This window comes from Brassica napus, chromosome C1 (assembly GCF_020379485.1).
Source record: "Brassica napus cultivar Da-Ae chromosome C1, Da-Ae, whole genome shotgun sequence".
NCBI lineage: Eukaryota > Viridiplantae > Streptophyta > Magnoliopsida > Brassicales > Brassicaceae > Brassica > Brassica napus.
The window spans coordinates 44,863,730-44,885,544 of record NC_063444.1 but is presented as its reverse complement, the minus strand read 5'-3'; the positions used below and the strand labels follow the sequence as shown (position 1 = coordinate 44,885,544).

At 35.9% G+C, this 21,815-nt stretch overlaps 5 protein-coding genes, 1 non-coding gene and 1 pseudogene across 6 annotated transcripts; 3 read left to right on the top strand and 4 right to left on the bottom strand.

Annotated features, from left to right (window-relative positions):
* Window positions 1–468: 468 nt before the first annotated feature.
* Window positions 469–2,451, top strand: LOC106349336 (transcription factor TCP4-like). Its single transcript, XM_048744939.1, has 2 exons — window positions 469–1,964; window positions 2,045–2,451. The coding sequence occupies exon 1, from the start codon at window positions 845–847 to the stop codon at window positions 1,931–1,933; it is 1,089 nt and encodes a 362-aa protein (XP_048600896.1). The 5' UTR covers window positions 469–844; the 3' UTR covers window positions 1,934–1,964; window positions 2,045–2,451.
* A 1,204-nt stretch (window positions 2,452–3,655) lies between these two features.
* Window positions 3,656–5,040, bottom strand: LOC106369549. The gene is made up of 2 exons (XM_048744940.1): window positions 4,824–5,040; window positions 3,656–4,509 (listed from the first exon to the last, which is right to left on the bottom strand). Exon 2 carries the CDS (start codon window positions 4,491–4,493, stop codon window positions 3,813–3,815), a length of 681 nt encoding a protein of 226 aa, XP_048600897.1. The 5' UTR covers window positions 4,494–4,509; window positions 4,824–5,040; the 3' UTR covers window positions 3,656–3,812.
* LOC106369557 (protein IQ-DOMAIN 10-like) lies at window positions 5,011–6,308 on the bottom strand. The gene is made up of 3 exons (XM_013809696.3): window positions 6,081–6,308; window positions 5,552–6,007; window positions 5,011–5,450 (listed from the first exon to the last, which is right to left on the bottom strand). The coding sequence occupies exons 1-3, from the start codon at window positions 6,153–6,155 to the stop codon at window positions 5,202–5,204; spliced, it is 780 nt and encodes a 259-aa protein (XP_013665150.1). The 5' UTR covers window positions 6,156–6,308; the 3' UTR covers window positions 5,011–5,201.
* A 246-nt stretch (window positions 6,309–6,554) lies between these two features.
* Window positions 6,555–6,628, bottom strand: TRNAI-UAU. The gene has a single exon. It is a non-coding gene; the product is annotated as a tRNA-Ile (tRNA).
* Window positions 6,629–6,674: 46 nt separating this feature from the next.
* On the top strand, window positions 6,675–7,640 carry LOC106380078 (ras-related protein RABA1g). The gene is made up of 2 exons (XM_013820189.3): window positions 6,675–6,956; window positions 7,042–7,640. The coding sequence occupies exons 1-2, from the start codon at window positions 6,736–6,738 to the stop codon at window positions 7,463–7,465; spliced, it is 645 nt and encodes a 214-aa protein (XP_013675643.1). The 5' UTR covers window positions 6,675–6,735; the 3' UTR covers window positions 7,466–7,640.
* Window positions 7,641–8,884: 1,244 nt separating this feature from the next.
* Window positions 8,885–17,469, bottom strand: LOC106349375 (annotated as a pseudogene).
* A 2,950-nt stretch (window positions 17,470–20,419) lies between these two features.
* Window positions 20,420–21,676, top strand: LOC106353444. Its single transcript, XM_013793208.1, has 2 exons — window positions 20,420–20,972; window positions 21,171–21,676. Exons 1-2 carry the CDS (start codon window positions 20,420–20,422, stop codon window positions 21,674–21,676), a joined length of 1,059 nt encoding a protein of 352 aa, XP_013648662.1.
* Window positions 21,677–21,815: the final 139 nt, after the last annotated feature.

Sequence of the window (21,815 nt, the reverse complement as noted above, 5' to 3'; positions counted from 1 at the left end):
ACCGACGGATAGGTTCGTCAGAAATTCGTCGAAATCGATCTATTCCGACGAATTTCTGACGATTTCGGCCATCAGAATCCCCCTGTTTTCTTTTAGTGATGTTATGATGAACATGATATGTTTTGCATTTCTTTTAAAATTGCTGTTCTATTGAATGGATATGATATGGTTTTTTTTCTCCTATGCACATTTATAAAGGTCTAGTATTTGTAAACTCTTAATAATGTTATGTTATAATTCAGTATTAAAATCCAAAAGCTTAGAATTAGTAGGTTTATATCTTCATCTTTCATCTGATTTTCGGTTGTTGTGAAAACAAGGAATGAACCCCCCCCCCCCCCCCCCCCCCCCCCCCCCAAAAGAAAGAAAGTAAGAAAGAAATGACAAATGGGCAAAAAATGACAAAGAGACATCTTTAATGAGAGGAAAACACTGTCGTCTTAGCAATTGCGTCATCATCAGCGTCATAACACACATTTCTTTTAATTTACTTTTTTTTTTCTTCATTGGTCAATTACACATCTCGCTTTCTTTCTCTCTATCTCAACCCTCTTTTGGTCTCCTTCTTGCTTTTCTCTAGGAAGTACACAGAATTTAAACGAGGCAGAGAGAGAGAGAGAGAGAGAGATTCAGACATGGGCTAGTCTGCTGCTTTTGATAAATCATCTTCCTCCTAGGCTTTATCTATCTCTGCTTTTTACGGTTAGAGTTTTTTTGAGGTGAGACTATGCGTGAGTAAGAGTTACATCCATTTCGAATTATTACTCTGGATTCCCCACCGTCTAACCCTTGCCGCCGCCGCCTCGACGAACAAGACTCCGACCTTCCTCAATATGCTCAACCAATGGCAGACGACCACGACGAAGCTCACCACTTCCTCCACCCTCAACCCCCGCCGCCTTCTTCAATGAGGCACGGCGCTGCGTCAGACGAGATAGTGGAGGTTCAAGGAGGTCACATTGTGCGGTCGACGGGGAAAAAAGACCGGCACAGCAAAGTCTGCACGGCCAAAGGGCCACGTGACCGGCGCGTGAGGCTATCGGCTCACACGGCGATTCAGTTCTACGACGTTCAAGACCGCCTTGGCTTCGACCGTCCGAGCAAAGCCGTTGACTGGCTTATCAGAAAGTCTCAGACTTCCATCGACGAGCTCGCTCAGCTTCCTCCGTGGAGTCCCGCCGATGCTATTCGCAAAGCCGCCGCAAACGCTAAACCGAGAAGAACCGCCGCCAAAACCAAAATCTCGCCGTCGCCGCCGCCGCCGCAACGGGAACAGCTTCAGTTTGGGGGTGCACGGTCCGGTGGATTCAACGGAGTGGCGGAGCTTCCGAGTTTTCTTCCTCCGTCGATGGATTCAGAGTCGTTTTTCCCGGTGGTTGGCTCCTCGACGGAAGCTCCTCCGAGTCAAGATCTCCGTCTCTCGCTGCACTCGTTCCCGGATGGTCCACCGTCGCTTCACCACCACCACCACCACTCAGCTCCCGAGCCTGTTCTGTTCTACGGACAGAGCAATCCGTTTGGGTACGATACATCGACGGGTGGCTGGGAGCAACAGTCGATTCAGAGACTGGTGGCTTGTAACGGCGGCGGAGCAACCGATACAGGAAACGGAGGAGGAGGGTTTCTCTTTGCTCCACCTCCTAATGCTTCAGCGACGTCGTTTCAGCCGGTACTTGGCCAAAGTCAGCTTTGTTCTCAGAGGGGTCCCCTTCAGTCCAGTTACACGCCCATGATCCGTGCTTGGTTTGATTCTCATCACCATCAATCCATCTCCACCGAGGATCTCAGCCATCATATTCCTCCGCCGGTATTTGCCTCAGGTGAATTCTCTTCCGGTTTTCGCGTACCAGCACGGTTTCAGGGCCAAGAGGATGAGCAGCACGACGGTCTAACCAACAAACCGTCATCTGCTTCCTCCATTTCTCGCGATTGATAACAATCGAAACAATGTCCTCCAGTTCCAGGTTATCCCAAAGTTCTGTCCTTTTTACATCAGTAAAGTACTTTTTGTTCGTTTAAACTAAGAAAATAAACCATTTTGCAGGGCCTGTCAAGCTTCCATTCACATTGAAAACTTGGCTTAGATTGTTCTGAACAGGAACTGCGTTCTCTCCGTTTGTATACAATGGCTGAAAGAAAAAGGCAAAGAAGGGATGCGAGAGTAGAGGAAGAACAAACAAATGTAGCTCGCCATTTCAGCTTCAGCTTCATCTTCTTCCAATATCCTTACCTTGCCAATTGTAATTTTCAGATTTTTCACCAGTTAAGACAACTCTCTGTAGCTCAATTATGGTTAGATCCCAAGGTTTATTCTTCTTGTTGTTGTGTCTGAAAACCTTTTTGTCGTGTGTTGTATCATCATATACTGCAATAGCCAGATACTTGAGAAATTGCAGTTCCTTGTTCTTGTTGTGTGCAACTCCATTGATGCTCTAATAATCTTTCTCTATATTTTGATGTGGATTTTTGCTGCTCTCCTCAGCAAAGAAATTGTTCAAAAAAACTCAATCTAGATAAGCTTAAATGATCTGTTCAAGCTATAAATCCTTGTCGTAAAACAACATGAGCCTGTGTTGATTCTTCTCATATCTCACTGAAATCCTTTGGCCCCAATGATAAAATGTTAGTCATTTTCGATGAACAGTAAGTTTTAAATTGTTGCTTCTTCTGGAACATTCAAGGGGATTTAGCCAGTTCCCTTAAATTACAAGTGAAAACTTTCCTCACAAGAGTAAAAAAATGGGTTTGTAATCTGTCTGATGTCACTAAATGTTTCCTCACCTACTTTAGTGATAGGACAAGAGATCCACCAAACTTGAATGTGATGTTGTCTTTGATGAGTAAAGCAATGGGGACATGAGACAAGGTACTAAAGAGTCACCCATGTTTGTCTAAATGTAGGAAGCTGATCAAAACTCTTAAATCTTCTCTATCATTCATCTTTATACAAATAATTTTGGATCTAAAAAGTTAGTCAAAATGCATGGTTTCAGATGTTTTTATTTTACCTTCATTTAGCCCCGGAGAATTAAGAAAAGCAAACACCTTTCCATGTGATGTAATAAACACATCACCAACCACACAAAATGAGAAGGTGAAGTACGTTCTACCAAATGATAGAAAGGCCGAATCTTTACCTTTCGATTAAGGTCTCATTACTGAAGCTCATATCCAGTCTACCGTTTGTCAACTGATAAAAAATCTTCAATAAGTTATGTTCTATAAGACATATGTAGAGTACAGTGTATCTGTCATGACCAAGTAGCATGTTTCTCACTAAACCTGAAAATATCTAATGGTCTTGAGAGTGATGTTGAAGATGGAACCAAAATTGTAAAAGAGCTGCCGCTTTAAAGAATGGTCCCCTCTCTCTAGTAAGATCTCAATGTCTTCCCTTTTATTCAAAAGTCATAGCTTTTAACCCCTCTTCACTTGTTTACTTCCATATAAATATAGTTGCAAATTTAAGAATATGAAACGAGTGAAGATTCACTCACACTGACAACACAAAATGTGATTATTTTTTTTCTCAGAGAAGACTATGACGACTCTTAAACATTAGTTAATTTCGATTAGGCATCAACCAATGTAGCAAGTACTTTCCGAAGCCGTCATTATAAGTTGAATAAACTCAAACCTCAAAACATGTGAAGAATGAAGCAAACAATCACATCAATCTGATTAATATGAAGTAAACAACAAATCGTGTAATGTAGACAACATATATGAACAATACATTGGAATGTTTCTGTAAACCAAATAAAACCGGTTCAATTGGGGACAACAAATCAAAGAATGAAAAAAAGAGAAATTCAATCAATAAAACCGGTTCTTCTGAAAACAGCATTCCTTACCTGCCGGAGATCTCTCCCTTTAAGTGTTCTTCCTGCTCCTTCAAGCACCGAGCAAGACAGCAACGAAGACTGAGCCAAAGAACGAGCTACCATCTCGTGAGGCGGAAGCATCTCCCCTTCTTCATCATCATCAACATCCACCACATCAGTCAACTTAAACTCCTTTTTATGACGATTCATCATCGCCGACGGAACTTTAACCGGAGCCGACTGAGGAAACTTTCCTCCGTTCATAAAAGAAGACGTAAACGGAAGCCGCTCTTGAGGCGGTTTAGGAGCGGCGGGGATGGTACGAGCGGAAGCACCGCCACCGCCTGAAGAAGACGATGAAGAAGCTGTGGAGGAGACTGAAGTGGAGAGAACAGAGGCGGGTTTGTGGTGAAAGACGTGGTTGAGGTAACTGTTTCCTCCTGAAGGCTCGGGGAGAGCAGCGAGGATACCGGAAGCTTCCACGTTTTTCAAACTGCTTTTGCTTCTTTGAAGGTGACGAGCAGGTGGGTGTTGTTGCTGCGTCGGAGAAGGACGAGGCGAGTGAGTTATGTCGATTGCGAAGATGTCGTCTTCGTGGAGCTCACCGTCTGCGGAAGCTAAGGATGGTGAAGACGAAGAGGGGATATCGATCCGTGTGTTTTTGTTCATTTTTTTTGGTTAAGATCTACGAATCAGAGAAATCAAAGTAAAACAAAAAGTCAATAAGTTTAGGTTTTATTACAGAACCTAACTAAAGTGGAATTAGATCGGTCGGAAAGTTGAAAATTTTCGAAATTTTTTTTTTTTTTTTTGTAAACTAGATTTTCGAATTTTGATTTGCTGAAAATAACATAATCATAACGTAGAAGATCAATTTTTTTCAGAAATCTCGAATCATAAGAAGTTGCAGCAAAGACGAAGATTGATGATCCTATTGAAATAAGATGAACTTATTATTCAAGAAGGAGATCGATAATCGAAAGGAGGAAAAAAATTTACCTCAACTATGGGAAGATGAAGAAATATAATAGTAGTAGATTAGATGCACGACCAGCTAGCGATCTGAATGTTCAGCGATGGAGAGAACAGAGAGAGACGAAAAAGACGAAGACCTGAATGATATATTTCTAGAATATCCGTATAGTAAATATCAATGTCGCCGTTTCAAACTCTGTAAGACCAATATACTATAGCCCAATAGCTAAAGCCCAAAACAATTCATTTATCAGACGGTTCCGTTACCTTTAACAAGCTTATAAAGAGTGTGTATAAAAATAAAGACCAATTTATATAAAACAAACCATTGAGAAATCAAACAGAACAATGCTTAAATGTAAACAGATTATTTTTTAACAAAAAAAAAATCATAATCAAAATTCATCCGGGCTTTCTGGATTTTGCAGCTTCCTTTGTGTTTGGTAAACCCGGTTTAGCGGATATTTTCTTTGTTGCCACATTGGGTGGTGATAATTTTTCTGGTTTTCTAGCCGGTTTAGTGACTTGGCATTGAGCCCTAATCTCCCAAGGTCTAGCTGCTATCCACCGTTCTTTCCAACTCCATCCCCAGTTTTCTTTGTCAAGATTAAACGAAGCTTGACCTAGATACTGTGTAGCATTAGCCCTCCACTGTAAAAAAACACACAAAAACCACAAAGTTACTTGAGCTACAAGGCATCTAAACACACAAAACCAAAACTAATAGAGTTAAAGTGGCAATTTTCATTGACCTGGTGAGAAAAAGCGTAAGCCATTGCACGTTCACGCTTCACTGTAGCTTCTTCTCTGTGTTGTATCCTAGCGAGAATCTCCTCCATTGTTTCAGATCCTCCACACCATTCAACTTCTATCTCGTGAAGCTTGATCTCCAGCTTCAACCGATTCTCCAGTCTTTTGTTCTGGAGTCTACCTTGTGTCACCATATACATACGCCGTGCTCTGATCTGACTCTGTATATCGCACCAAGAATGCATCACATTGAGTGCAATCGAAGTTTGGTTCCTCACTGTATGGCCTTGGACCAATGCGTTAAATCTCCTTGCGCTCTTCAAGCTGCATAGTCTTTTTCTTGCCTTGTATGCTCTAAAAGCCTTTTGAATTCGAATAGCAGCGATCTCTACGGTAAGTGTAGTGGACGCTGAGCTTGATTCGACCGGTTTGACACGGTTTAGTGTTTCAGAATGTACCTGAAAAAAACATAAATATTGAAGTAACTAGTATGCAAGAATGAAAAGGGACTAAAACAGAGATTTTACTAACGTTGCTTTGGTTTGATTTTGTATGTTTTTCTGCTTTGAAACATATGAGAGACCGGAGCAACCATCCAGATCCCATAACAAAAAGAAGATTGTTAGTAAAAATCTGAGAGATTTAGAAGAATAAAAGATTTTATTCGAGAAGATATTGAAGGTTGAAGATTTAATCGCATTATGTGATAGTGAGATGGAGTGTTAATGTGTGTTGTTTCTTGTAAGGCACACGAATGTTAATGTTGAGTGGGTTTTAAGTAAATGGGGATAGGGAGAGGGTTGAAGCTTCGTTCTCTTTATGGTGAAAAAACCCATCTTGTTGATTGACATTTCAACCAATGGTGAAGGTGGTTGTTTGATCTTTTCTTCAATTACAAGGTGGGGTTGCTTCTGATAAATTAATTAGTTTTCGGCAAGTATTGGGAAAACTAATCAAAATGAAGGATGACAAAAGAAAAGATTGGGAGGAAAATGATAATTTAGCTGCTCCCGGCGGGGCTCGAACCCGCGACCTTCGGCTCATAAGACCAACGCTCTAACCAACTGAGCTACGGGAGCTGCTTGTAACATATGTTCGATGCGTTGTTTATAACATAAATGTTTCTTATCATCTATCTTGTGCGTTTCTTCTTCCCCTTTCTGAGCGATTACCCAAGAATCTTCCTATGGCGACGTATACAGCTGACGACGATTACGATTTCCTCTACAAGGTGGTACTAATCGGAGACTCCGGCGTCGGAAAATCCAACCTCCTCTCTCGATTCACGCGCAACGAGTTCAGCCTCGAGTCCAAATCCACCATCGGCGTCGAGTTCGCCACCAGAACCATTCACGTCGACGACAAAATCGTCAAAGCTCAGATTTGGGACACCGCCGGTCAAGAAAGGTATAAACTTTCCAGTAAAAGTTTCATCCTTTAACCAAATCTCAAGAACTCAAAAGATTTGATTTTTATTTTGTTGTTTGGGAAGATACCGAGCGATCACTAGTGCATACTATCGAGGAGCTCTAGGAGCTCTACTTGTGTACGATGTTACACGGCATGTGACCTTTGAGAACGTTGAGAGATGGCTCAAGGAGCTTAGGGACCACACTCATGACGCCAACATTGTTATTATGCTCGTTGGGAACAAGGCTGATCTGCGTCATCTCAGAGCTGTTTCTACCGAGGATGCGACAGCCTTTGCTGAGAGGGAGAAGACTTTCTTTATGGAGACGTCTGCATTGGAAGCTTTGAATGTGGAGGATGCTTTCACGCATCTGCTTTCTCAGATATACCGTGTGGCTAGCAAGAAGGCTTTGGATGTTGGTGATGATGATCGGTCTGGTGTCCCTAAAGGACAGAGTCTTAATGTCGGGTCTGAGGTCAATAAGATCGGTTGCTGCTCAAGCTGATCTCAAATTTTAGAGGAACTATGTTAGTTTGAGTATCTATGGAACAGATGATTCCTCCCTTGTGTAGTTACTTTTGGTGTAGGTTTCTCAAGATCTTTATAATGGTCTGTCTATGTTTACATGATCATATTAGATAATCTATGAACATAAAAGGGTGCTTTAGATTGATGCAAAACTATACTTCAGAGTAGCAAACCAAATGTACAAGGAACAAAGAAGCCTGTACGGTTTTCTTAGTCACTGAGCCACTATTTTTACAGGTTTACTCTGTTTCTCTTATGAAACCATTATATAAAAGCATGTCCAAAACACCATGTGAGTTAAACTTGAAGTTTATATAATGAGAGATGTGTGTGTGTGTGGAATGTTTATATAAGCTTTAAGGATGCAGTTTCTAAGATTTTTATTGGCTTTAACTGGTATATCAAACAAGAGTCTGTTTCTAGATTGGTTGATGGAGCTTCTTCCGGGTTGATTCTGGTTTGACAAACAGGTTCTGGTTTGACAAGCCAGTCTTGAGAGTTGCAATATGGACGATCAAAGCAAGAAGCTCCGGATGTGTAATAAGAAAAACCAGTGTGTATTCGGCAAAAATCTATAATTTGAAGCTTAATCATGGAGATATTTGGTAAGGAGTAACTGTGGACTCACTTCGTATGTCATGTCCTCTATGTTCAAGCGCATGTCTTGATGATGATCAACATAATTAACAGATAAAAGCCAATCTCGAAGAACAACCATTCTTGAACAAGCTGACATTAGAAGATGGAAAATATGTTCAAGGTGATATTACATCTGCGTGAATTGCTTTAAAGTGAGGCTGTCCATTGTCTCGCGGATGTATCCTAAACCCAGTTGATCGAACCGGTCCCACATGCCTGTACGAAACATCATGCATATTCAGGGGAACAATGTATGAGGCTGAAGCCATGTGAGGGTATACGGTCGAACAAGGAGGGGTAGGCTAATGGCTAAAATAGTTCTGCTTCTAGATGTTCAATGGTATCTCGGAAAGCAGACAATAGCAGAGTCTATGGAGCCAGTAACACCGTTACCTAAGAGATCATTCAAGAAGAAGAATAAGATTTAAAAGAAATTTCAGAAAGACAATGCTGAGAAGTATACCATGCATATAAGGTGAACAGGATGGTTGGGGCCAAAGCGAAGAGGACCCATATATTGTATGTGAAATTGTGAATCATATTAGTAAGAATGTAAGATTGATATATCCACATTACATAGCTATATATTTTTAAGTCACAATATAAACAAACAAAAAAAAATCGAAAACCAAAACTTCAATCAACTCATACTTGCAAGTATACAATCCACAATCACACAACGTCATCGATGAAAAGAGTGAATAAACTGTTTTATCAGATGTCACAATTACAGTAATAAGGATCATTAACATACCCTTCACAGAACCATATAACTCTCCAAATGATCGACAAAGACTTGGATAAATACATGGTAATCTACAAGTTCATCAATCACAATTTTTCTGAATTCCGCCCCCCCCCCCCCCCCCCCCCCCCCCCCTCCCTCCGGATTGTAACAAAGAAAAAAAAAACGGGTTAGGGGATGTCATCGGTGCGAATATCATCTCCCCAGTACCAAGTATACCCTTGAACACGAACTTATGAGACATTCCAAATCTATCTGGAAGAGAAGGCACCACGACAACAGTTTTTGACCATACTTCTTCCAGAACCCATAGGTCAACTGGACCACATCGTAGAGCCGCTATGGTTATCTTTCCAGCGTGATTCACCAGCTCACCAAACCATTGAAGCGCCCGATCCTCGGGTAGCTTAGTAACATTAAAGTCTTCAGAACTCAGATCAAACCTCATTAGAGATCTTTTTCCTTTGTAAGAAGCTAAATAATATATAACCACATCGCTGCATATCTCTTGACATCCAGGATAATGATGATATGGATACACTCGATCATTCTCCATTTTTCTTTGGCTCCTAGAGTGATCACTTGATGCACCTCCGGCATAGCATCACAAGGTGTAACACCACGAGAGATGTTACTACGTTTAGTTACCACCGTCATGCACAACACTTTGTACACATCATTAACTGGTCATATCCAAAAACACATAATATGTCTTTATTCGTCGTTTTGACTCTAGGTAAAAATACGAACTGACCCGTGCTAGGGTTCCCGACCACAATCTTGCTACAGTTCCGACCAAAGATCAAGCCGCGAACAGGTGGAGTAAAGTCATACGACGCTAGACACGGTCCATACGGATCCACACGACAACTAACCTTGTCATGATTAGAAGACGGATACTCTTGAGAGATGGAGTGAAAGCGCTGCATCCTCACGTACCGATGACACAAGATGACGCGGCTGAGTTGAAGATCGAGTCCTGTACAACTCGGTGAACTCTTTGCCGAGGATTATCGATGACAAGTGTTTAGAAGCGAAACGGAGCCTGGCTATGGATCCCGCCGGCAGTTTCATGAGAATCTCTACGTTCATGTCAATATGAAGCGTCATAAACGGATCGTTTACATTCCTTTCGTCTTGTTTCTTAGACCTCTTGATCCTTTTCATGACTGTTTTCAACTCTGCCTCTCACAGTTTGATTCTTTTGGCTCTTAACCCTAATATCTTTCTTTAACCCTAGATATATCTTTTTATATACTTGTAGATCCAAACATTTCTCTAAGGATCGAAGCCGACTAATAATTCGAATCTGTTTTTCTAAATGAAACAAACAAAGTTTCAAAAATGTATGGGCCGAGATCCATATCTATTCTATTAAAAGAGAATCATTCTCAAAAAATCTACTTAAAAAATCTACTTATACAAGTTGTTTGGACTCTTTCATTAGATTACTAATATTTTGGTCTTACCTTAAATTTATACTAACAATATGTTACCATATATTTCTCTAACAATAATTTAATCACAACTTATTATTTATTAGGCCCACATTTTTAATACACGTTGATATCAGATCCTAACCACATCTATATTTTATTTGGTAGACCTTATAATACACGAAAATATGGAAATGCTCCTGCAATGTCAAATGTTTGCCTAACGTGTTTTTAATGATTCTCTTTAACTATGGACAATGGACAATGGAGAATGCAACATATATGATGTCAATACTCTTATTCAAATTTGACTTATTCACATAAAAACCATTAGTGTTATAGAGCACATAGACTATTATTACTTTTGATACATGTCACAAGGTCCACAACTAACTCAAGATTCATTTCGGACTATAAGAATTAAATCAATATTTTGGTCCACTTTGTATTTTTGTAGGCTACATGAATAGATAACTGAACACTGTTTTCATTATTATTTTTATCTCACCATCTTCTTAAGTTTTAAATAAAACTATATATTGTCAGATTCATGAAATATTATATGATATAATTAATGGTTCTCACAAATTATTAAATTCTTCCAAATGAATTTTAATTTAAAATAAAATATATAAATAAATGCAAAAACATATATTTTCGTGACTATTAGGTTTTTTACAATTAATCTACCAAATTAATTTTGTATCATGTTGATATGGTTCTCGCAAAACATTTTAAAATTTAGACGAGATGTACACATTTATTCTTCTGTCTAGCAACTTACCAAACATACCTATTTACTGTTAATAAATATATCCTACCAACAATAAGAATATAAATATTCAAATTTATATCGATCATAAATGCTATATATTAGAATAGATTTTGAAGATATTTTAGTTAAGAAAAATATTCTGAATTGTATCACCTTATTGATACTCATACATTCATTTCTTACGTAATTAAATTTACTAAAATTATATATATATATATATTTCCTTAAAATTATATACATGGTTGAACTGTTGTCCATATCGCTGATTATATAATTTTTTTTCTTGACAACACATACTTATATTGTTATACAGTATCTTATAATCTAAAATATGAATATAATTTATTACAGTTTTGTAAGAATTAATGTAAGTTCTATATTCTGGTTTTCAACGTGTGTAAACGGTTGTACATGATATATATATATATATATATATATATATATCATTTGTAATCTATTTTAAAATAATTATACATACATCATAACACATATTCATATATTTATAATATACTTTACTTTTAAAATATAAAGTTTCAAAATATTAAAGATGAAATAATAAATTTTGATTTATAGTTTAAAAATATTGTAAGTCAGAATATTTATAAATAAAATTAATATATTTTGTTTGATAAAAATAAATTGTTAACAGTTAGCTAAAATAGGTTAAACAAAGAGACTCATAATACGAGTCAATTTATATGGGATTTTATCGGATCAACCAATATTGGATAGTGGGTCAATGATAGATTTTTACGTTTTCACCGAGTTTTATCAGATTTTTATATATAAGGTTTTAACAAAATTCATACCAGATTATATATGAATCACATGATTTACTTCTGAGACTGTAGGTTTGGGTCATGTATGAAAACACTGCTAAAACTATTAAAAATTCTACAATTATATACTATTAGATTAGCTCAAAATCTGCCAAGTAAAATTTTTGTCTCATCAACTCAACAAATATAACTCTTACAAAAAACACACAAAATGTAATGATGACGTTGTAACATATAACTCTTACAAAAAACACACAAAATGCAATGATGACGTTGTAACATAAGAATGTACGTATAAATTCTAAAATAAAATATTTTATAAATTTTATAATTTTGTAACTTAATAATATACTTCGAAACATCAAAACTAAAATAATAATTCATATCAAACATTATTATTACTTGGAAAAAAACCCGCGCTTTTGAAGCACGGGTCAAAATCTAGTTAATACTATTAAAAGGGAAAGAGTTTTAAAAAATCTACCTATGAAAATTGATTGGACCCTTTCCTTTTATTATTGTTTTGGACTTCCCCTATATATTAACATCACGTAACAAATATTTCACCCTATAAATGTATCCGGTTTTAACTCTAACTATAAAATTGGTTACATTATAATATATTTGAACCATTTAAATCGAGTAGTAAACCATCGTACCAGAACAACCTTAATATCAACTCGTGATTACATCTTATATAAGCGCATGTCTCACGAATCTCAAGAACATCGCATGTCTCACAAATCTTACGAAAATAAAACCTATTCACAGAGACAAAACAATTAAAAATTGCCAAAGTGGTTCATGCACCCTGTTTTACGAAGTTATTGCAATACACATGGCCAACTCATGAAAATGCATTACATTTTCTTTATGGTTTGACTATGAGACAAGGTAAGTTCACGTTTCAACACCGCATCGAATTCTTTTACAACGTTACCTATAAAGTTCACCTATAAACTATTTCATTCCACTTTCGAATTCTTTTACAATGTTACCTATAAAAATTGATAGTACCTTTGTTCTGAATGTTTTATCTTTTAATGTAATCAAATCAACATGTTACTCAAATCATGAAACACAGAAACCAAATGTGACTTTTAGTTCATGTACATGTAAAGCTCTTTCTGCAATTCTTTGTATTCAATAAAAGTTTATTCAGGATCAATAACATCAACATTCATTATCGATTTATTTATTTTTGTTGTTGATGACCATTTTTTAACTCCTAATTACTTGAACGAATAAATTCGAATAAAAAATTAGTTATATCCGAATTGATGGTAAGATTCTTAGTAACAAAATTAGATTTACGAATATTTTTATTCCTATAAAATCGACTCCATCATTCATTCTAACAGACTGTTAATCTAATTATTCACGTAATTATATAAAGTAAGAAGTTAGATTTGAGAATATTTTATCCCCAACATTCTACTGTCATCATTATTACTAAAGCTTAATCAAATTGTTCACATGATATTTTACCACTACAACAAGTAAAATATCTATAAGATTTGGTATAAACTACTTCTTAACTTAATTAAACCAATTTGTTTTAACTAGGTTGTTAACATATCTTAATTTTCCCGATTTAAATTTATATATTCACAATAGAAATAAATAAATATTTGAAATATTTCTTATACGATCCAACATCTCTAAACTTATTCCTCAAACATTATAAATCACAAAAACAAACTAATAATATCATATAAATAAATGTTTGTTTTCTCTAATATCATTTTCTTTATTTTTAAAATAGTAAAAAGAAATTCATCAAAGTACAATTTAAAAGTATATAAAATTTTAATTTAGGATGACAAAAAAAAATTTAATGGGTCAGCCAGGGTTAAGTCACATCTTAATGATACTTTTAAAAATTTTATCAGACTTTATCAGATTTTAATTAACCAAATTTTCATTAAATTTGAACCGGTTTATATACGGATCATCGGGTTTATCGGTTCAACCGCGGGTTTGGGTCAGATATGAAAATAATAAATATTTTTTATAAAATAAATATATAGATCAAACTTCAAAATAATACTTAATATTAACTAACATTTTTACCCAAAGTCAAATCCGCGCTTTCAAAGCACGGATCAAAATCTAGTAACTCTTTAAAAGGTCGAAACCGACTAGTAATTAAAACTTGCTTTTTTCTAAATGAGGCAAACAAAGTTTTATTTCACATGGCTAATCAAATGATAATTTATTTTCTAACAGAAATGAAATCTACAACCGACGACTGTATGTCTCATCTCAAATTCTTTTTTTGCCACTATACTACCACCGGTTGTTAATGTATATATAACTTTGAATGCTAACAATACCAATTCTTTGATGTGTTAATATTTTATAGATTTGTAAATAAAACATCACATTTTGAAAAATATAACAGGAAATGCCTCTTGCTTAATTCCTCTGGATACAAATGTACAATGTTTAAGGTTGTTCACACATATTAAGAGAAATTAAATATTTATTTTTGTCTATTATTTTTTGGTTTTATTTTTAGTTAGTTTAAAGTTTTGTTTGATTCCCAATAAAATTCCACCACTTACATTTTTACATTTTGTTTTATATTTTATTTTTAAAGCAAATTGCATTAATTAATGGTAGAACATCATACATTTGTATACAAGGAAAAAAAAATCAAAACATCATATATTTTTTATATGGAGGGAGTACTCCTTCCGTTTCAGATTAATTGTCGTTGTTGAGAAAAATTTTCGTTTCAAAATAAGTGCCGTTTTATGATTTCAATGAAAAAATTTATTAGTAAGATTCTTCTGTTTATTTTTCTATTGGTTGAAATATGGTTAGGTGTATGGGTAATGATGTTTTTATTTTGAAAATGTACAAAATTAAATGTTTTCTTAATCTGTGTGCATAAACCTAAAACGACAACTAAATTGAAACGGAGAGAGTATTATTTATCATGTGAATGGAAATCCTTAAGACATCTTTAGTGGCAGTATTTAATAGAGCTTTAAATACCTGAAAAATGTAAAAGTAGAGAGTTAGGAGATTTGCAAATAAAACCCTCGCTTTTCAAGGCCATTCTAATTCCTCTCTTTGTATTCAAGTATTTCTTTGCGATGTGGTGTTTATATTTGTGAATTTGCAAGGTGAACCTATCTTTATAAGAAAATCACTAACAGAAAAGACGTTTTTGTGGTGGAAACCCCCTTAGTCCAGTGGTTTGACTAAGGATTCATTAATGCTTCTACACCAGGAAGTCTAGGTTTCGAATCCCAGCAAAGACGAATTATGCAGATTTATGGAGAAAAAGCATATATAGCAGATCTTCGGTATGGCACAAGGAGTACCGTCAGACATGAATTCTCATAAGGCAGTTAGTATTGCCGGCTGTAGAATCGTCTTGTAATATTTCTCATATTTTGTAATAGTATAATTAACCATCGACAAAAAAAAAGACGTTTTTGTGAAAAGAAAATATTTACAAAAAAATTTAAAGATGGTTGGTAAGATAGCCTTAAAGAAGGTGAGTCTCAAGTGGAAACTGAAGTCACTTTAATCAAGAACTATCTTGTATGTACTACTATTTCAAGTTTCATCACAAGGCTCTTGCGTATTGAGTTTAAAAGCACGAGCACAAAAAGATGTTAGAACGAATGGGAATAAAGCAAGGTCAAAAGGCAACCAAAATGATTATACATTGTTAGTTGTTATCAGGCTGATTCGTCAAAGATATCATTCCACTGTAATTACAAAACTCTTGTACAAGTAAGGACATCTTCATGTAACATTCTGTCTCATCTTCAAATACTCAATTGACTCAATTTTTTAAGAAACGATATAAAAAATGTGGATGGAGAACCAACTATAACCAGCACAAAAATATTGTTTTTGTTAAAATGTAAAGCAAATAAGAAAATCAAATGTAAAGCAGCCAGGTCGAACACATGATCAAAATGAAAGGCAACACCAAAAGGGTTAACTTACATTTGACAGAATATAAGACTCTCTGCATGATCAAAATAGACTTTGCGAGAAGCATAGGGTTCTCCAACTTCTTCAACCACAACTTTCTTGGCGATGTTTTCCTTGAGATTGTCACTGATGAAATGGAACGGGTTAATGGGAAGGGTCCTAGGTGCAAATATAAGCTCGCCAGTACAAAGTGTACCCCTGCATCTGTATTTATGATGAATGTCAATTAAATCTATCCAAGAAAGAACAACAATTGAAACTTTTGACCATTCTTGTTTATTGGCATCTTCTAGAATCCATAAGTGAACTTCACCGTTATGGGTAGCCGGGTAGGCCAACTCATTATAGCTACATTTCCATTGTAATTAACTATGTGGGTCTAGGTTCAGTCAAACACCAAAAACGGCTTTCGTGTTCCACGGCCCACTTGCATCCAAAACCTGCAAAAGGAGAAAGCCTAAGTCTCAAGCCCAGATGCTAGTGAAACGTTGCGTTTCACTTCTGTGTGGATAAGGAAGTTGTTACAACGGCCAGATTCACAATCAAGAAAAAAGAAGAAGACAATCAAGAGAAGAGATCGAGAGAGAAGAAGACTTAGCTTGAGATCACGAGATTGGAGTTCGACGGAGTCACGGAAGCAGTACACGATCAGGTTGTGGATCATTTCGGCGGTGACTTTCCGGCTTCATAAAGGAAGTGATAAACTTGCTAACTCTCTCTTATAGCTTTGTTTTGGTTCAAGCAATTAGCCATTGTTTGTAGCCTTGAAACCTTGATCATCGATTGATAGTGAAGCAGTTGAGGGATACAGTCTCCCTCCCCGGTGAGTAGATCAGCGAACACCGGATGAACAAAGTTTCTTGTGTTGTTCTTTGCTTTCTATTGTTCTCGCGAAATTGAAACGAAGACAAACTTGAATCAATCACTTGAAGTAGCAAGATTAAAACTTAAGAATTCGATCTAAAACTCTACAAACTATGCATGGGATATCCCCAGGTAACTTAATGGCGTTGAAGTATTTAGATTTCAGATCGAACCTTAACAAGGATGCTTCGTTTTTTTATCGAAGCATAATAATACAGTACCCGGCCCTGGGTCATGCTAGGTGAAACATTCGCAACACTCCCAAAGTTTTTGAAAAAAATTACATACATATAAACCCCCAAAAAAATTTTTAGGCCTCCAAATTTGTAAAAAAAAAAATTACATAAACACGGCCACATGCCCCTAAAATTTCAGGGTCGACCCTGACAGTACCCTATTTATGCATATCCCCTTAGTAACAACACAAAGAGGAGGAAAAAGAGGATGCTTACATTCCATCATTCTCCATTTTAAAGTTTGATCACATGATCAAATCCAACAAAATCAACATCCAGTCACATAGAAATAGCATTCGTCTCTCTTTATTAGTACTTGATTAGAAAATGTCTTAAAAGAGGCAAATAGTTGAATTAATTATTGAAAAGGTCTCGAAGTGTCATTAAAAGCATAACATGGCAGTGTTAATCAGCTTATTAAATAGGAGTATATATTTTGTCTGATTCTGAACCTTTAATGGTTTGTCAAACTCCTCTCTCTCCTCTGCCACCCTGCGTTGTCTCACCGAGTAACGCTAGCGACATCGGCAATGTCTGGGACCGGAACATTCTGTTTCCTTTCAGGTCTTCAGAAACTTCTGCTCTGGTAAAATGTTATTGTTGAGAACATCTCCAAAATATGAAGTTTTTTCTTTAAAAAAAAAATTTAAAACTTCGAATTTGAAGTTTCATATTTTTATTTGCATTTTGGTCTCTACAATTACATATCACATTTATGATTCATAAATATTTTTTCATTTATTGTTTTAATCTTTAAGAAATTATATTCATAAATATTTTAAATTTTGTTTACAGAATTTAAATTACACATAAAATCAAATAAAACTTTAAAATGAGATTTAAAATATTTTAAACTAAATTTAGACAACAATAATATACAAAAAAAACTTAACAAAAAAAACTTTTAAAAATTATATGAAGACATAACTATTACACAAATTTAAATATTACAACAACACTAATAGCCACATATGTTTGATCAGGAGCCTTCAAAATTTTCAAATATTGTCTAAATCTTTTTTGTGTAACTGAAGATTGTTGTTGTTGTTGTTGTTGTTTTGATTTTTTTTTCATACAATTTTTTCTTGTTTATTTCGAATATATTCACGAGTATTAATATCGTCGATAAAAATTTGTCTTTTAACAATATTTTATGTTTTCTTTTACTTTTTTGTTCTGATATAATGTATTTAGAAATGTTAATATCACCTGATTTTAACAAATTTTATTTCGTAATCTACAAAATAAAAATGAGGAGAGTCATTTTTACTTCGAAATGCACTAGTAGATCATATATGCATTACGAAAATCATTTTATGGAATAATATGGTATTTTTTTTGAAGTTTAATATTAGTTAAGTTATTTTTATTTAAAATTTAAAATTTTAATATAATATTTTATTAATTAATATTTTTATAATATGTTTATATATGTGTTAGTTATTTACAAAAGTTTTATGAATTCAAATTACTTATGACAGATATAAAAACCATATTATAAAATAAAATACAAATAGTTTTAAAATTGAATTTGAAGTTTTGCTTTTGAAGAAAAACACATTTAAATTTCAAATATAAAGTTTTGAAATTTTTAAAATATATTTCTTTTTTTGGATATGGTCTGAGTGAGTCGGTAAAAGTTTTCCAAGTAGAAACCTCGTTCTAGCTCTTTAGTTTCTTCAGTAAATTCTACTCTATTATCTGTGGGACCATGTTTAGTTATTGTCAGTTATATCACGTAGGTCTTCGCTGTAATCAATTTGATCTACTAAATAAAAATAGAATCGTTATTAGGAAGCATGTTAATGGTCTGGTCAAACTGTAGTGTGGTCCTTTGGTATTTTAAGAGCATTTTATCTCAGCACCCAATTAAGAGTACTTATTTTTATTTTATTTTTTTTATTATTTTATCCTAATCGTGAACCGCTGCATGTCGGTGGAGTCTACGAATAGTAGAATCAACAAACAAAACGCAACATTTATTTTGTAGTTGAAAGCATCGTTGTTTGCTATTTTTGTGGGGTCCATAGGGCTAGCCGGCTCACATCACCCAACTATCTTCCTCCATTTTATGGTTATTTTACCGTTACACTTGGCGGTTCATTACGGAGCTTACACGAGTGTTTTTTTTCCACGCCATTCTATTCTTCGTGACTTTACCCAATTTAATGCTCAAGCATCTTTGTTATCCCCTATATATTATTTGTGGAACATTTTTAAGTTGTAAGACCATGTACATCAAGAGATTAAAAGAGGTTCATGGGCTGGGTTTCACAGGGTTTTAATCAAAAAAGAAAATGAAAAATGGGTTATTTTAAGTGAACCGGGCCGCTGGAGTGATCTCGTGTGAAGCGAGTTCAGTACACGTGTCGGCACGGGATTGGCTTGACGTTTTAGGGTTGTCGACGCGGAAAAGACACGCCTCGCGTGTTTCTCCTCATTTCCTCTTCTCTTCCAAAAGCTAGGATTTTCGAGTTCTGAGGCGATTTTTGTAGCGACGACGATCGAGAGGTCGTTTTTCCATCAAATCGACGAGGGAGAGTTTTCTGATCGACTTCACCGTCCTTTGTAATCCTCTCTCTTCTCAGTCTCTTTTTTTGTTAGGGTTGAAAAGCGTCGATACGAATTCGAATTGGGGGTTTCTCCTTCAATAGAGTCTGGAGGAGAAATCGATTAGGGGGTTTGTTTGTTACGGTTCTAAATCGATCTGTAGGGGAAATAAATTAGGAGATTTCTTTGTTAGGGTTCTAAATCGAGTCTGAGAAGAAGATCTCGCAGCAGAAAATCCTACAACTTCTACTAGCCAAAATTGAGACTGATCTAACCCCTAACGAAATAACCCTCAAACAAAAACTCATATCTGAACTCCTTGATTGATTTGGTTAACTTGCTTGATCGAATCTCTGTGTTTTCATTATTTATTTGCCTCAATAGGTGTAGTAATTAACTTATGTTGTCACGTTATTGTTGTGCAGGTTGCTTTGTCTCACGAGTTGCTATGTCAGGAGTTGCTGTATCACGGGTTGGTGTCTGTTTGCTGTCTCACGGGTTGGTGTCTGTTGCTGATTTAATAAGTGTGTTGCTTTATGTCTCTCGGATGCTTTATGTCTATCGGATGCAGTGTAGTATTTTGTTGGTTTCTACACTGATGTTGCTTTGTTTCACGGGTTGTACTTTGTTTCTACAATGCTTTGTCATGTCACGGGTTATGTAACAAACAAGCATATATAAATATGCTCTCTTGATGTATGCTTTTATAAATCAAAACTCTACTTCTTCTCTTTATCTGAATGCTTTTTCCTTAGAAATTATCCTTTGTTTCTCTTCGATTCACATCTTCAAGTCCACTCTCTATCTCCCTCTCTGATCACTTCGTCGTACATCTTTGCCTCTTCGTACATCACCAACAAGAAGCAACCAAACAACCGCCAAAAAAAATCAAGGTTGATTTTAAAAATATTCAATAATTTTTTGTATATGTTAAAAAAACAGGAACAATGTCAACCAACTCAGATGATGAAGTATATGGAGTATTTGAAGAAATGGTCGACCAACAAATTGATGATTACATCGAGTCTGCTCTTACCAAACAGCCGAAGACACGAGTCTATATCGAAAGAGATCGGGAAGTAGGACACATTCAACTTTGGCAGGACTATTTCAGTGAAAATCCTACATACACACACGACTTGTTTAGGCGACGTTTTCGAATGAACAAGTCATTGTTCCTTCGCATTGTCGAACGTCTAGGTAATGAAGTTCCATACTTTCAACAACGGAGAAATGGTCATGGAAGGGACGGCCTATCTACACTTCAAAAATGCACTTCAGCTATGAGAATGTTGGCTTACGGTCGTGCCGGAGATGCGAATGACGAATATCTCCGACTTGGGGCAAGTACTGCAATTTTATGTTTGGAGAATTTCGCGGAAGCGATAATACAAGTGTTTGGAGATGAGTATCAAATAAAACCAACACCTGAAGATCTTCAAAGACTACTTGATTCTGGAGAGGCACGGGGGTTTCCGGGAATGATAGGCAGCATCCATTGTATGCATTGGGAGTGGAAAAACTGCCCAACTGCTTGGAAAGGTCAGTTCACACGTGGTTCGGGAAAACTGACAATTGTCTTAGAAGCTGTGGCATCACAAGATCTTTGGATATGGCACTCATTTTTCGGATTACCAGGTACCCTCAACGATATCAATGTTCTTCATTGGTCACCGGTTTTTGATGAAATTTTACAAGGTCGATCTCCTAAAGTGAAGTTCAAGGTCAACACCCACACTTATCGTATGCCCTACTATCTTACCGACGGGATTTATCCTAATTGGGCAACATTTATCCAATCCATCCCGCTTCCTCAAGGTCCTAAAGCAGTGGCATTTGCAAAACGTCAAGAATCGACCAGAAAAGATGTCGAACGGGCATTTGGAGGCTTGCAATCGAGGTTTGCAATTGTTAAAAACCCTGCTCTTAAATGGGACAAAGAAAAGATAGGAAAGGTAATGAGAGCCTGTGTCATATTGCACAATATGATAGTAGAGGACGAAAGACAAGGATACATTCTAGCTAATACATCTGAGTTCGAGTCAGGAGAATCTAGCCGAAGTTCGAAGGTGAGAAGGAGAGAAAGTGTGAATGTTGATATGCTTAACATTCGCAATCTGGTTCGGGATCCACAAATTCATGAGCGTCTGAAAGCATATTTTGTTGAAAATGTATGGGCAAAATTTGGTGATCGTAGTGATTAATCTTTTGTATGTTCTTGAATTTCCAATGTATTAAATAAAACCTTTTAAGAAATAATTAAAAATATTTAGTAAGTTAAAAAATGTATTGAATTCTCAATGTATTGAATTACAACTTCTTAAAAAAAATCAAATTTTTAAT